We start from the raw sequence: 16,573 nt of genomic DNA, 5'->3' as shown, positions 1-16,573 counted from the left end.
CTAACTGTCATTAATTATTTCCAGCCTCTGATGGGGGTCTCTCTCTCTCTCTCTGTGGAGGGTGTGTTTAAGGTGCTGTTCAAGTGTCCGTGCTGATTGACGAGGTGCGATGTGTGTGTGACCCTGCACGTTCTCACCTCAGGGTCCTGGAGGCTAGAGCTCGGTCTCATTTGCAGCAGGTCTTTGCAACACCTCACGTCGACCTGTAAACCAGAGCAGATGTAGACCTGCCGCCTTGGTGCACTTGTTTTCAACCTGAACACAGTGTGGAGGACTCAGGCTCGCTCCTCTGGGATCAATTATCTGACCAGTGGTTGAAGCAAGGTCGCGCTGCTTCTAACCTGTGATTTCAGCTGAACCTGTCCTCTCTCAGGCCGAGAGGAGGAGGGGGGAGGCAGAGGGGTAATTCCAAGGGAAGGAAATGATGAAGTGTGTCCTTTAAGGCAATCACCTAATAAAAGAAAGCTGCGACCCTGGGAAAGTGCGGTTAACATGGGGGTTCAGATGCAGGTCTGCAGCGGGCCTGATGCCTGAGACCAATCAGCTGTTTGGGTTTAATACACTTTAATACAGACTGACATGTGTTTGAGCTGACGGTCAATGAAAAGTCACCTCTTGTCAAACATCCTTTTCTCTCCTGATACCAATTGAAATCAATTTTAAACCTCAGCTCAGGATATAATGTAGTATTGTATATTGTCTCTCTGTTGTAATATTGACTGTATATACACTACCAGCCGAAAGTTTGGCCACACTTAACCATTCACTTGTATGAGAAAATATGTCCAAACTTTTGACTGGTAGTGTATATGGACGACGTGTCTCCATCTACACGAATTGTACAAAATTGAAGCCAAGTAGCCCCAGTGACAGGCGCTGCCATCTTGCAATGGTGACATCATTTGGAGCCAGAGCTGCACAGTAGAGATCGGCAATTGGAGCCGCTGTAGCCACCTCCGCTAACCAAAACACACGTTAAAAAACGGCAAGGATCCTGCACGCCGGCGTGTTTAACAGCAGAACAGCTTCTTGTGTTGGTCTGAAGCAGACGTTCACACATGTGCAAACTTCAATGACTGTAATGATTGTTTTAGTTACGTCTCCTCTCACTGTTCCTCCTCTACTCTGCTAATCCAGAACAGATCGGCTGCAGAAGCCGGATTTGTCAACAGAGCTGTCAATCATCCTTTTTACAGCATCAAATAAGTTATTAAAAATAAATTTGTCAGAACTAATGATAAGAACTAACTATGATGACAGAAACCACATTTGAGAAAAATGTATTTCACGTTTATTTTGATTTTATAGTTTGACTCATGTCCCATCTGTTAACATGGAGGAGGCGGGCTTTATGACCTATACTGCAGCCAGCCAGGAGGGGGCGCTCCAAATGTTTTGGCTTCACTTTTAGGGAGCTGTCATGTCGTCCATCTTTTCATACAGTCTATACATGCCAGATTTATTGTCTCACTAATGGCTGTAGTTGTGTCCAAGCACTACGATCTGTTTCCTTTCATACAGATCAAAACATGCCTGAACCAACCGCACAAAAGTACTCAGACCTGTATCTCCTCCACCAACTTTTACAAAACGACAAAAAAATATATCATTAATGGGTTTTCGTATATATATATTTTTTTATTTTTAGAAAAATAAATCTCTGAGATGAAACAGTGAAAGTTTGAGGGAGCACAGCCGCCAATTTGTCTCTTTTGGATTCAAAAATAGCTCAAAGAAAACGCTCGCTCAGCAAACATATGTTCCGAGTTGACACCTTGTGCAGCTTTCAAAGAGTACAGTGTTCTCGATGAATGGACTGGATGTGTGTGTGTGCGTGTGCGTCTTCAGTCTGTCCAAGGCGGTGCAGAGACAGAGACAAACACCTCCTCTGGTTGGCTGTCAGCAGCTGGTCACTAATGAAGCTGCAGTGCTGAGCTCAGCTGACTGACCAGACAGAGATGGATCAGGACCTTACACTCTGCTGTGTCTGCTCGCTCAGTGTGTGTGTGTGTGTGTGTGTGTGTGTGTGAGTGCGCTTCCAGGCCCTGCACTGTATCTACTCACTGAATCTTCAAACTTTTCGATAACACAGTAAGACTCAAGGAGACGGCACGGACAAACTTTCAAAAGCATCCACCCTCCGCTGCAGACTCTTTCATTCGTAAAGGTCCTCACAGCCTTTCTCTCCGCAAGCTGCTGAGTCTTTCTGCAGGAGCGGAGAACAAATAAACGTCAGGAGGTGATGAGCTTGGCGCATCAGGCCGTCGGAGCAGCTGAGTGTGAGATGTGTGTTTAAGGGCTCTGGCTGGCAGGGCTAACTGGACTCTTAGCAGGAGACTCTGGTTTATTTTCACTGGGAGAATATCACTGAAGGAATGACCTTGGCCCATTAATAGTACAGCCAGCGTGCACTTTCACACACAGGCACGCAGACAAACCCCCACACAATAGCACGTGTACACACGCCTCAGTGTGCAGCTGCAGTGGTCATTGCTCCCTTGGCTCTCACTCTGGCGCTCCCAGCAGAGCTCCAAGTGGGGTTTTAAGGCCAATACTAATAACTTTAATGATTATTTAACAACATTAAAGTAACAGAAGGTTGCTAATGCCTTGTTGCATTCTTTCAAATACAGTCAGTTCAGATTGAGGGCTTCCCCTGTCGGCCTTGTTCACACTTGGCACTAATGTGTGTGTGGAGTTGGCTCGCAAACTCGGTGTGTTACTCAGACGAGCTGATGATAACTCTCTCTCTATCTGCAATGTCTGGTCTCCTCCAGAGCAAGAGAAGGAAATGTATAATCGCCAGTGAATACACAGCCAGAGTATTGATGACATGATCACATAATAAAACAAACTAATATCCATTATTTTATAGTTGAATTGGACTGACGAATCCATACTTTCCTTTACTTTGACAGGCTGCTGATCAGTTTACTCACCTTCACTATTTTTCATTCAGTCGAGCAGCGATGTGCAGCAGAGGAAAAACAGGCTCACGGGGCTACATGTGTTGCTTGGCCGACCGTTTGCTCACATTTCAGCAAACAGTTTCTTGGTCTGTCTAACCTTAGCCCCCAGCTACAAGCTTCAAAAGACTGCACGCTGTAAGAGCTGACTTTTGGACGGCTTCAGAGCTCGACATGAACTCTTATTTAGAACGGTTCAGTCTGAAATCCGTGTTCTGCACAATCTTATTTGCTTTTTCTTGTCACTGCCGGATTCCTGAGGCCTTTAGCAACTGCAACAGAAAGCCTTCATCACAATAAAAAGTGCATAGGATAATGCACTTGAGCATGAACAATCCCAAAGACCATCCGTTATAATCCACAGAATTCACAGGCTCAATTATGGAGTATGAAAAGATAACCTTCTCCTGGTGACCCCCGCTCATATCTTCCTCCTTTTCCTGTGGGATTATTGTGCCAGCGGGGGTAAAGATTATTATGTTTGTACACAAATGTCTGAACTCTGTATGTGTGTGTGTGTGTGTGAGGAAAAAGTGGAGCAAGAGACAGAGCGCTGATGTCAGGACGGCCTCTGGCCCGCTGAACTCTCCGCGGGGGTTTTCCTCTAATGACGAGCTCTGACTCAGTCACTGATTGTGGCCCAGTGCAACATGAGATCAAAAGGTCAAATACATTCACACATTTCTTCGACCCCCCCTGCTGGGGCAATTAGCCCACTGAGAACAAAGAGGGGATACAATGAGCCGTGTCTATCGGGGGGCATTCGTTAACTGTGATGATGTTATTGTTGGCCAGGAGAGCCATGGATCATACCAGAGGCATCCAAGTCTTCCTCTGCCTTCAGGCACACACACACACACACACACACACACACGCTGCAGGCCTTGTAGATAACACACACTCTCATGGGAGACCCAGAAGAAGAAAAAAGGGGGTCTTGCAGGACTTAAAATGTGTTGTTGCAGACAGACAGAGAGAAAGTGTGTGAGAGGGGTGTGTGGGAGACAGTTGTCCTTGAGCCAAAGTCGGCTTAATGCTTCATACAATAGCTCGAGTGTGGGTGAGGGGATCTTGGCGCTTGAAGGTTCTTTACTCTAGAGGGAGAAGAAGAGGTGCTGTTAGGGGCGAGAGCTAGATTTCCTATCCAGAGCCCCTCTTTGTAATTGAATGCAGCCATCAGCTCCAGAGAAAACGTCCCTTATATGTGCACACACACCTCCCTCTTTGTCTCTGTCCAGTGAGGAGCAGATTAAAGTGTGTGTCCTCTTCAGCTCTGTTTGTGTTGAAACGCTGGAGAGATTTTTCTGCGATATAGAGCGCATGCAAAAACATCCACTCCTACATGGTTTAAATCCATCTACACTCGTAATCCTCGGAGAAATACCCACAACCCCAAACAGTGAAATCATGAGCACAGAGGCTGAGGAGTCTCAGTTTACCCCGAACCATGTGCACTTTTCATACTCCTCTCTCCCCTCACTCTGGGTTATCACTAAACCTGTTTTGTTTTCTTGTCTTAAGTTCCCAAAGGTTTATTTTTCTTCCCCACAATAAGCTAAGTTTAAGAAGAATAATGCTGCAGGTGTTATTCTATGGCTACTTTTAGCGTAGCATTTGGCCTTTGCTTTAGCTGAGACGTGCTTCTTGGTGGCTAATGAGGTGCTGAACCCAGCCTCTTGTTTGTCTCAGGAGCACCTGGGCCGACCAGAGCCAGACCAGGCCGGACAAAGGAGTCAGTCTAGCATTCCCACAAAGGTCTGCCCATTCTAAACATCCAGAACCCACAAACACAAACTCCCACACTTCATAAAATGAAGGCAAGACAGAATGCGAGCCGAGACTACCCCTTCTGTCAGCACAAGGAGACGATTGTTTGTCTCTACACGCCCTCTCTCCCCGGCTTTCAGAGTTTATACTCCGTAAAGACACAAGGCTAAAGGAAAGCAACTTGGCAAAGATGTTTTTCTCTTGGAAATGTGACGTAGACAAAAGCTGCGACTGTCTCTGCTGATTTCCATCCGTCTTTACTTCAACCCTACAAGCTCCTGCCAGCTATTCCTGGCAGAGAGTGAGAGGCTCACCTGGAGGAAGGAAGCACACAGAGGGAAACAGCACGGAGGTGATTCCTTGTGTCTCCCACAGTGAAACATCTTCACTCAACACACAGTCTGTGTAACTTCCACATCAGCTGAGAATCAGAGACATCTTTCTTGTCTGTTTTTCTTCTTGTCTTTTTTTTTGTTCAGACAGTTTTCTGTTGTCGTCTTTTCAGACCTTCCCTACACAGTCCTTGCAAATATCACTGGGACCTTGTTGCATGGCAACATGAGCATATAAACAATTGATTCAACTACTGCCAGACAAAACAGTAATATTGACTCATTAATTATTCCATATCCTAGGTTTCACTTAAGCCACTTTTCCACTGGTCAAAAAACCCACCATCACCCACTAACACCCGCCTTTGTTGCTCAGTGGGAAAGGTTACCATCGGCATTCAGACCCGGGTCCGATGACCCTGCAGTAGACCCGGGTAATTATCGCCTCGACTCCGATCGGCATTGATGGGAACACAAAACCCGTGTTGACACGCTAATCTTGGCGCCATTTCCATCGCAATGTTATGCTCTGTTGCTAACTTCTGCGACTCCTTGTCGTCTCAGCTACAAATTCCGCCCGTCTCCGTCCAAGTAGCGCTTGACCATCATACCAAATTTGTTGGCGGCGAGTGTTTATACACAGACTGAATGAGTAATAGATACAGTAAAGACCTAACCACTGTAACATCTCAAAGGAGTATACTTCACTGGCAATGGGAAAAGAGACAATCGGCATTGGGAAAGGGGTATTATTTACACATAAGAAGAGTGTGTGGATATGTGGATATGTGTATATATGTATGTATATATATATATATATATATATAGATATGTATGTATGCATGTATGTATATATATATATATATATATATAGATATATATATCTATATGTATATATGTGTGTATATATGTATGTATATATATATGTGTGTGTGTATATATATATATACATATGTATATATGTATATATATATATATATATATAGATATGTATGTATGTATGCATGTATGTATATATATATATATATATATATATATCTATATGTATATATGTGTGTATATATATATGTGTATATATGTATGTATGTGTGTGTATGTAAGTATGTGTATATATCTATATGTATATATGTATGTATGTATGTATGTGTATATATGTATATGTATATATATGTGTGTATATATGTATGTATATATGTGTATATATGTAAATTATATATATATGTATATATGTTTGTATGTATGTATGTGTATATATATATATTTATGTGTGTGTGTGTGTGTGTGTGTGTGTGTATATATGTATATATATATGTGTATATGGGTATATATATATATATATACACATATATATACATATATACAGTATATATATTCCCCAACTTTGGCGTTTCTCATAAAGTCAGATGCACTTCACAACCATTCACCGTGGCCACCTCCAAACACTTGTTTCCACATCTCTGGAAAAGGAAAATCTACTTCCTGATTTGGCACCTACAACTTCCCGGAACCCAGTCAGACGTCTCGCTTTGTCAGACCAGCAGTAACCCCAGAATGTCTTACAACTTACAATAACATAACTAAAAGAAAAATCCTTGTGTTTGAGAAGTGCTTTAGGAGTTCTTAGCAACTTATTCTCTTAGCTTTAATGTCATCAGCATATTGCAAAAGCGACTGAACTAATGTCCATACATTTTTTGGTGGATAGACAGATAATGGGGCAAATAGATGTGTGTGAGAACTGGAACTGCTATTTCAGCTATGTGGTCCACATGTCCACATGTTTACTATAAAGGTTTAATGACTATGTTTTCAGGAAATCACTAAAACTGTCTGTTTTCTGTCTCTTTATCTTCTGTTACAGAAGCAGTGAACCAGCTCGTAGCTCAAGAGGCAGTGAGGAAACCATCAACGCTACGCCGTCCGCCTGCACGCACAGGAGAGTCCATCTCTAGTAAGAGCTGGGAGCATGATACTACAACACAGTGACAAAGGTATACTACATGTTTAAGTGTCTGATTCCTGCAGGTAAAGAGAGATGTGTTGTGTTTTTAGGTTGTCTGAACTGCAGTCGAATCACAGCTTTGAGTGACAGGCTGAACTCGCTGGAGGCGAAGGTATGACCGTACTCGCTCGGACACTGAATTCATATTAATTATGATAGCCTTTTAGTAAACAAACTTATTGTTTAATTACCCACACTTTACTTTTTTGTGTTTTGGTATCAGGTCCAATTACTCTCCGCCCCGGCCTCCGTGTCACATCGCCACCTTCAGGGTAAAGGAGGAACTGCGCCAGAGGCCTCGTTACTGATGGGGGCTGTGCCCGCTCAGGGAGCTCCTGGTGAGCAGGGCCCTGCAGGTAGCTTTAGCATGTGTCATCCATAAATAAGGCTGAAGTTAGAATATACTGCATTCTTCCTGTAAGTGACGTTTAGAGCTCTGATAATTGAGTCAGAAATCACTCTTTGCAGCTTTCCTCCACGAGCAGCGACTCTTTTCCTGCCCTCTACCTGCTCAGCTCTGCTCATATCCTATTTCCTCCTCTGCACACACACTCATTTCCTCTAGCAAAGAGCAAGAGGCCAGTTGTCTGTGCTGCTCATTCAGCACTCTGTGGTGGTAGGAAACTCACTCATGATCATGAAAGGACCATGGAAGTCGACCGTGGCTGCTGCTAAAAACACAAAGAGTTCACTAACCCAGCTGCACTGTAAGAGGAAGTTTAGAAAGAGCATCACTTCCATGAGAACATGTTTAGCCAAAAGTTGTCCCCACTCAAGTGACAACACTTAAGGCAGTTTATCAGTCTTTATAGCTCCCTTTGAAGCCACACAGAGTTTATACAACTTTATTTCCACTTGTGCAGCGCTCCCTACACCTGCAGAATGTAATGTGTAAAATCAGACGAGTTCCCTTTTACCAAGATCTTACTTATTCACCTTGAAGTCAAAGATAAGTAGACTCATTTAAAACGATAGAGCATATAATTAATATTTTGGAACTGAAATTTAAATCAGCTCGAACAACATGGAACATCTTACACCACCTGTACTCCAGGTGGTTTAAGTTTTTCTCAATTAAGCCACCTCTCTGTTTCCATCACAGGTCCTCAGGGTGAGAAGGGGAGAGATGGGCTCCCTGGCAGAGAAGGTAAATTGTAACCATAGTTGCCTTTCAGTCGATGAAAGTGAAACCATGTAAGATGTAAACCAGTTAAGGCTTCATGATTACTCATGACTGTTTCCTCCTCTTAGGGAAGCCCGGGTCTCGAGGGCTGCCAGGTCCCAGTGGGCCTCGCGGGGACGCTGGGGGGAGGGGCCCGTCTGGAGTCCCTGGATCGAGGGGATCGCAAGGACCTGCAGGTAACTGGACGACTGTTCGCGGCTAAGCTAAGAAAAGCCAGTGAATCTTATCTTAGGAGATGTTCACCCAGTTTGTCATTAACCATGCTTCAAAGATTTGTGCGCTGGGCAGTTGTATTCTTGCCCATCCACTTAATCTATTGTCTGTAGAAGAAGACGTTTGAGTGGCTCACTGTTGAACAAAGACCTGTGAAAAACAAGAGTGGAAAAATCAGAGAGATCTCCTACAAAAGACTGACACTTGACGTCCTTCTCCAGAGTATTTGTCTTTCTCTTTAACCACTCTGTCAGCCCACAGACCCTCCAGCGGTGAATGTCGGAGCGGCCCCTCAGTTTGGAATTCGGGCATTCTTCTTAGCTGGCTTTTAAAATCATATGTTTCCCAAAGTGCTGTTTCAGTGGGCAGCGAAGGCATTTGTTTTTCTGACTACAAATAGACTCCCCAACATGTGCTGCTGCTCATGCTAACCCAACCAGAACGCACACTGAATCATAAATCTGCTCTGTGTTTTCTGAGTTTACTTTATGTACAAATAATAAACGAGCTGTTAGGAAAAAAGTCGATCCACGGGCAGCTGTGACATGAATGATAATACGGTAAACGGTGGTATAAGTGTGTCCCAACATCTGCTCCGGCTGTAGGCTGTTGTTCCTCTGCTCAGGATCGTGAAGGGAGTGCCTCCTCTCCGCACAGGCGTACATATGACCCCTGCTCTGTGCCTGCTGCTGGGTAGAGATGAGATTTAGAGCAAAAGTTAAACTACAAACCCACTTTCCGAGAAGCGCCATGTGACTTCAATCTGCAGTGAACATGAGCTATATATACACAAATCCCAGGTCCTTATGATTTCCATATGCCTGCGGTGTTATTGTTTTTTCTATCTCCATTACTTCATAAGTACCCAAAACCAGCGCTGTGTCTTACATCCCAAGCTGTGTTTTCCTTATTGTGCTGATTTTTTCATTTCAAAGAGAAAGATAGACGTGGGGCTGGAAGGTAGACAAATATGGTTTTGAGCTGGAGGTTATGGGAAAGATGGGAGAAGAGTGAACTCATTGTGTTTGGAGATGTGATATTGTAAATTACAACGAGTCCCGATAAGTTAAAGCAGAGTTGTGTTACAAACTGTGACTCATGTTTTGACGCAGCATCCTCCAGGGAACCATAATTCTCCTGGCATAACAAAAAATGTTTCCCAAATATGTCACATAGATTTTAAAGGGCCACTTTGATCGGCCATTTGAACCACTGTGCCGCAGATTGTAGCCTACAGTCTCCCCAGCTGCAGCCAAAACAAAGTCGGTCATGCTGCGGTGTTTACCGAGGCTGAGTGAAAATGGCCCACAGAGGTGTCGAATCAGAGCTGTAATAACATTAGCCCGCAAAGGAGTAATTAGTGGACTGTCATTTCCGGTTGCATCAGCATGTAAACAGAGAGGTGGTGAGTGTGGGTCTGTCAGAGGGCAGGAGGTGGTGTTTAGGGGCAGACTTACCTCAGGAGAGTCCAAACAATGAGGTCAGATTTGGTTGGTTTTTTTCACACCTTCAAAATAAAAGCCTGTTGGAGGAGGAGGGACACTCTCACTGACCGGGCGGCCCATATGCACCAGCTACAGGCTATTACTGATACACACATGGAGAAAAGCGAGGGGACATTTAATTCACAATGAACCACTGCCAGTAACACTTTACAGAGTTTAATGGTGTTTATTTGAGTTTTCCCATGCCCCTGGGTGAGTTCCCAGCACTGGACCATTAAACACCCTCCTCCTGTTAATGACAGACCAACAAAGCCGACCGGTTCAGGCACACACACTTCTGCCAGACACTGTTACGTTGCATCACTCAGCACTTTATCTAATCTGTTTCCTCTCTCGTCTTTGTCATAGTTTATTCTTCTTTCATCACATCATTTATCAATACCAGGCTCCCTCTGTGCTCTCAAGAGGAAACTTTTTAAGATCTTTTTTTTCTGCTATGACATCCCTCATATCTGTCACCTCATGTCTGTTTCTTTCCGCCCGACTCTCAGGTCCACGTGGTCCTCCAGGACTCCCAGGAGAGGGGGGTCTACCAGGCCCGCCTGGCCCTCCAGGGCCTCCAGCGCCGGCCAGTGCCCACATCCCAGATCCAGACCACGGTAAGAGCCTGACTACTAAGTCACTATGACGCCAATTACAAACTGAGCAATTAAAAGAACTCTTTGCAGTAAGAGTCTTTAAAGAGGTAAAAAAGTTAAAAATCAAAGCAGCCAGAACCAGATCTTAATTGTAAGGGGACTACATTACCCACAATCCAACCCTTTTGGGCTGCAGAGGTCTGGTAAGCTCACTTATTTCTAAGTCAACCACTCCATGTTTTTTTCATCTTCAAATTTCTCATCTTCAGCACCAACCGACGCTGACTCATGTGACATCACTTGAGGACATTACTGCTGTTCACACAGCTCCCTGAAGCCATAAAGGGTTTAGACAACTTGTCCTCTTTGTACCGACAGAACCCTCTCTGATGCATGTACACAAATTCATTGAAAGCTTTTGTTATCAGGGAGCATGGCGCAGCTTTCACACACACTTCAAACTGCTGATTTCTCATGTCTTCGGCGGGCATGTTCTCTCCTGCTGCTCCCACGGCTTTTAAGACTAATGACGAACAAAAGAAACAAAGAGAATGAAAAGCAGACAGGATGGTGGTAATCCTTTAACTGCTACTTGCTCCTTATTGTCTACCCGCCAAGTAGAACAAAATCAAAGAGTATTAAACGGAGGAAGAGACAGTCTGAGATCGACACAGACTTCACATGCTGCGATCAGAACCTGTCCATCACTGATGTCACTCAACAACTTCCAGATGTAGGCCGGCGATCAGACAGCTCAGGGGGAGGGTGAGAGACAGACGGGGGGAGGCTGCACGGGCTCCTTCAAGGTCAACATATCAGTGGGTTTTATGTGTGGATTCAGCGGTTAAACAAAGTATGCAGCACACAGATTTGTAAGCTGTGGGTTCCTGTGTGGAGAAAGTTTTTCGAGGTTGAGGTTGGCATGATGATTTCTTTCACATCAAAGTAACAGTAGGGGACGTAAAAGAGGGGGGGTGGTCTGTGCTGAGCTTCCTTTGGAAAACACTGGCTTATTTGGCTTTTACGTCGGCATCAGGAGGTTCCCTCCTTCTGCAGAACAGGGGAGGAGGGCTGTTGTTTAAAAAAAGCCAGATTTTAGTGTGCTCCCATGTGCTTTTTTAAATCATGTTTAGCCTCAGATCCCCGTGCGTTCTTAGTAGGAAATGAACAAAGTGTGTAAAAATGGAGACAGAGACAGCGTCCCCTGTTTTGGATGTCATCTCTGGTCCTGATCTTTCTGCGGGTGCAACGCTCTTGCAGCTGGAGGATGTTTCTGGCTGCTAGCCCTCCTCCTCCTCCTCCTCCTCCTCCTCCTCCTCCTCCTCCTCCTCCTCCTCCTCCTCCTCCTTCCCTGTATCTCCTGATGTCTCATGCTGCTATTGGATATGTGTTTCCTGTCAGCATAAAGTGACCCAATGACCGCACATTTCCTCGATCGCTAACACGCTCACCACCCTCTTCCTCTCGACCCTCCTCTGCAGACTCATGAAGTTGTAACTGTAACTCTGTGGATATGGAAATGTTGTTTTTTTATGCAATATTGCATAACTTTTGTAATGAATGTGAAACACTGATCTCCAACTGACAGGCTTTTTAAACACTTTTTGGTATAGTTTACTACCCTGTTGAAGTCATTAAGGGGAGTTTTAGTGTTTGTTGGAAAACACTGCCCTCTGGAGGTAACTCCGGTGTAATAGAGATGGCTTTTGTTTCCCTGAGTAGGACTTCTCAGACCCAATCCCAATCTCCACCCTAAAGCCTAAACACTGAACCCTCACAGACTTTAATGACGTCAGTCGTGCTGCGTGTGTGTCCGTGAGTCTGTAAGGACCTGAGAACTGTATAGAAAAGAGGAATGGGACACACTAGCATGACATCACACGTTGCCTGGAAACAAGATGTGCCATTAAATAATTAGAAAAAAAGCCAGCCTCCAGCAGGTATGTGTGTGTCTTACATTACAGTTTTTGTTTATCAAAGGTCAGAAAGGTGTTATTTTTAATCCTTTGTGAATATTTAACCTTAATCTTAAACATCCTAAAAACGTGACATATATAACCACCACAGTGATGAACTACATGTTGTCGTTTACAGATATACTCATTTAAGGTTTTTCCCATCCTGTCCATGCTTGCTTTGTTTACATTTAGTTTTTATTTTGTTCGAACTTTATTGAATACTACTTCAATATAAAAACATCACGGTGAATCACGTTATCACATCACTAAGGTCGCACTGGGCGGGGATGAGCCTCAAAGTCTGTGAGTGTGATGATTGGTATTGGGCCTCAGGCTGCTTTAACACAGCAGGATCGCGTTGTGCAAAGCAATCACAAAAGATTCTTTCCAGGGGGCTATTTCACAAAACCAAGGTAGCGGATTAAGGCGGGATTTTTCCAGCTATCCTTGCTGAATTTAGTTGTGACTCGGTTTCACAAAAGAGGTGGCACAAGTTACCATGGAGATTTATTCTGTGCAGCTAGCCTGCTCCAGACCAAGCTAACAGCCAGACTTGATTAATCCTGGTACCAGTTATCAGTTCAGTCAGCAGTCACTCCGGCCGGAAACCTATATGTTTTTTTACAGCCATGTCATGTTTGTTCTGAACATTGATTGATAGGAGTTATAACACAAAGTAAGGGAACTTTGCTGCCAGACACAACATGTTACACCATTGCACAGTAATACCAATTCAGATTATGTGTTTCACCTCTTCATAAACTTCCATTAGTAGCTCTTGCTCGATGGGTGTGAAGTATGCTGCACACGTCTTCTCCATTTCAGCATCAGTGAATCTGCGATCGGCCCCGTGGTCTTTTGAAGAAAACCGTGAACACGCATTAATGAGAATTACTTAAACTTGGCTTGACCTAGATGCGCCTGTCCAGCCTGGCTTGGCCGACGTGAAACAAATTAAACCACGAAACAAGTTAATTCTTTAACATTTATTCATTAAATCACAGGTGCAACTGTTGGAAGGCTCACTTTCTTAGGTTCACTTCTCAGAATTTCTTCTCAGGATTCATAAATATAACTCATCTTTGACTGAAAAAAGCCGACCTAAACAGCATCATCAAGATCAACAACAAGGTCATTTATAATAAGTGACATACTGCTTAGTGCTTTGCTCTGCAGCCTTGTTCCTGTTTGTAAATACTGTTCTTAGCCAGGAAAGTGGCTCCCATTAAACACTCTCGTTTTGTCTCATCTACAGCTCGTGGAAAAGACCCGTTCTTCACCAACACTTTCCATGACTCACGAGGGTCGCCTGTTCCAGGACCTCAGGGTCCTCCCGGGCCCATCGGTGAGTCTCTGTCCACGCCTGTGCTGCAGAGAGAGTCTTTGTGTTACGCATGTTTGTGAAACCCAAATATCTGAAGTTCTTTAGCATACAAAAAACAGAAGATAACCACTGATACCGAGGATAATATCTGTTTCATTCAGCTTTCACAATGAGACTTTCTTTGGTGTGTAATTTAAGTCTCATATCATCTCTGTCAGAAGGATGTAGGTTCAGGCCTGCTGATTTTATATGCATAAATCCTAATTTTTAATCAGGTAAATAAGCACAAAACAACTCTCACAGTTAGTCCACACACTGTGAGCTGCTCATAGTCTGATCCTAAACAACTGCAGGTGTTGTACATGTGTCAGGTCGGCTCAGTGCTCTTCACATTTCTTAAAACCTGTAAACATATTTGGTGCTAATATGAATCTTGTGATCTTCTGTGCAGGTCCACCAGGTCCCAAAGGCCCAGAAGGACCTCCTGGCCCGTCAGGACAGAATGTAAGCTCGCTCACAGTTCAGCACAGTCAGATTTGTTGAGGTAAAAGTCATCATACCCAAATTAAAATTTCCATTTGGACTTATTTCAGGGTAAACCTGGAACTCCTGGAGCGCAGGGCCCCTTGGGGCCGAAGGGAGAGCGTGGGGAAAGAGTGAGTACACTCAGAGCTTCATTATATTCAGCAGGACTCCTTCATTTTCTCCACATCTACACACCTAAACAAACTGTGTGTGACATGCCTCTGGTTTTTCAGGGTCCTCTAGGTTACCCAGGAGAGAGGGGCTTCAGAGGCGAGCCGGTAAGCAGGATTATGACCCGACTTAACAAGTGTATTCAGGAAAATATCAACACATGTCATAGCTGGTTATATTACTGTAAACTACACTACCCAGCAGCACCACAAACCACACTGAGTCAGAGGGACTGAGCTGTTCCTGTTGGAGCAAACTACTGCATTGCTTTCATTAATGTTTTGACTTCAGACTTAGTTTTTCTCTGTTGTTGATGTTTCCTCACAGGGAACACCTGGTCTGAAGGGAGAGCCGGGAGAGAAGGGCTTGCCGGTAAGGAAGTAGCTTAGACTGAAGGTTTTTTTCCTTTAGTTCAAAGTATTTTTTAAAAAGTTTAAGATTCCTTTTGAGCTTTAAGTATTTCCTATGTGTCCATCTAACCCTAATTTTTCTTGCCTCTTTCTCATTTTACAAGAGCAATCTAAATGTAAGATATTTTTATTTCATCATCACGTGTTCACTTTGCGATGCAGTCAGTCTCTTCAGTGAGCTAAATGAAGTCTAACCATGACCCACATCTCTGGTTATGGTTAGGATCTGTTTACAATCACCCAGTTTATCTGTTTCTCTCTCACCACCATACTTTCTTACCTGTTGATAGTCGTCACGTGTCTGTGTAACTTGTATTTGTATGAGTATATATGATTTTAGCTGTAGATATGTCGGATTTTTTGTGTGAAACCTTTAATGTGTTTTGTTTTTGTTGGTCTTTGGGGTGTGCTCTGGACTGCTGCCCCCTGTCCCGACACTGTCCTCTTGACCCTAAAGCTGTCTGACTCCCTCTGCAAGCTACTGTCCCCATGGCTACCTTTCACAGTCACCTTTTCAGCATCCCTCTTTGGCATATACATACAAATTTATGAAACACAATAAATAATGTCTGACTTGCAACAACACAAAGCACAGGCTCTGTCTGAGTAAAAAGAAGAAAGAACAACAGTAAAATTCCTTTAGAAAGCAAATTTACACTTGAGTATTTGAAACCAACTGTGCTGTCTGACATCTAATCAGTTTGTTTGACTTAAAAATTAAATATGTGAAATGTATATGCCAAATCACTCCATATGTTCAGTGGTGGGTCGTGTTGGGTTTAGACGTGTTGTGCTCTGATGTGAGTGGAGTGGATACAGCTATCCCCCTCTGCCCCACAACCTTGCATGATTTCATCTTTAAGCACTGCACCACATAAACTTTCTTTTCTGGATGTGAAACTCAACTACAAAATGTGTCTAATGAGTGAAATAACAATGCTGGTGAGACAGATATAAGGCAAAGTAACTCCTTTATGTTGGGATGAATTCCCTGCTAACAAAACTGAGAGTGTACGGCTATGCTAGCTGAACTGTAGCGCAAGCTAACATGTTCCCAATGACTGTGTTAGTTGATGTTTTGCCATGGTCACCATATTAGTTAAGATTTTTAGCATGCTAACATTTACTTATTAAAAATTAGCAAGAGAATCTGAATAAAACCATCAAGACAATCCATATAAAATTGTTGAGATATTTCAAGCTAATAGAGCGATAGTAGCTAGCCTAGCTAAAAATAAAACAGAATCAGACTTTGTATATCTGGGTTCAACTTTGCCTTTTTTCTTCAATCACTAAGTGTGTTCTTGGTTTGACTTGCTAATTGTTACATTTCATAGTGACAATCATTCATGTCTGTACCAAAAGCTTCAGCTATCCTCTGCATGCCTTGTGATGTCTGCTTTACTTCTTTTTTAACTATTTCTGTTATGTTTGAATGTTTGACTTGGGAAGCCTATGCCTTATCCTTTTATTGACAAACATATAAAATTTCTATGTAAATCTGTTGGTCATTTTGTGACCACATTGTTAAGAATGAAATCTGTGGCGCCTGGCTTTACTGCAACCCAGCAACAAGAATGCAGATAGCATGATCAAGTTAAAAACCTTGAAAGAGTGTAATCCAGCTGTGTTATGTCCT

General features: G+C 43.5%; 1 protein-coding gene across 1 annotated transcript in view; it reads left to right on the top strand.

Annotated features, from left to right (window-relative positions):
- emid1 (EMI domain containing 1) overlaps positions 1-16,573 on the top strand; it is a 54,785-nt gene that overhangs the window by 35,178 nt on the left and 3,034 nt on the right. The window contains exons 4-15 of the mRNA XM_069683850.1: positions 6,927-7,016; positions 7,118-7,179; positions 7,291-7,423; positions 8,170-8,214; positions 8,319-8,426; positions 10,460-10,567; positions 13,760-13,849; positions 14,280-14,332; positions 14,422-14,484; positions 14,587-14,631; positions 14,852-14,896; positions 15,039-15,050. Of these exons, the coding sequence (XP_069539951.1) occupies positions 6,927-7,016; positions 7,118-7,179; positions 7,291-7,423; positions 8,170-8,214; positions 8,319-8,426; positions 10,460-10,567; positions 13,760-13,849; positions 14,280-14,332; positions 14,422-14,484; positions 14,587-14,631; positions 14,852-14,896; positions 15,039-15,050 (854 nt within the window). The remainder of the gene's footprint in view (positions 1-6,926; positions 7,017-7,117; positions 7,180-7,290; positions 7,424-8,169; positions 8,215-8,318; positions 8,427-10,459; positions 10,568-13,759; positions 13,850-14,279; positions 14,333-14,421; positions 14,485-14,586; positions 14,632-14,851; positions 14,897-15,038; positions 15,051-16,573) is intronic.

Source organism: Semicossyphus pulcher, unplaced genomic scaffold (genome assembly GCF_022749685.1).
Source record: "Semicossyphus pulcher isolate SPU_LCO1_2020_fin unplaced genomic scaffold, fSemPul1.0.p SCAF_6, whole genome shotgun sequence".
Taxonomy (NCBI): domain Eukaryota; kingdom Metazoa; phylum Chordata; class Actinopteri; order Labriformes; family Labridae; genus Semicossyphus; species Semicossyphus pulcher.
The sequence above is the reverse complement of the archived record's forward strand: the minus strand, read 5'-3'. Positions and strand labels throughout refer to the sequence as shown.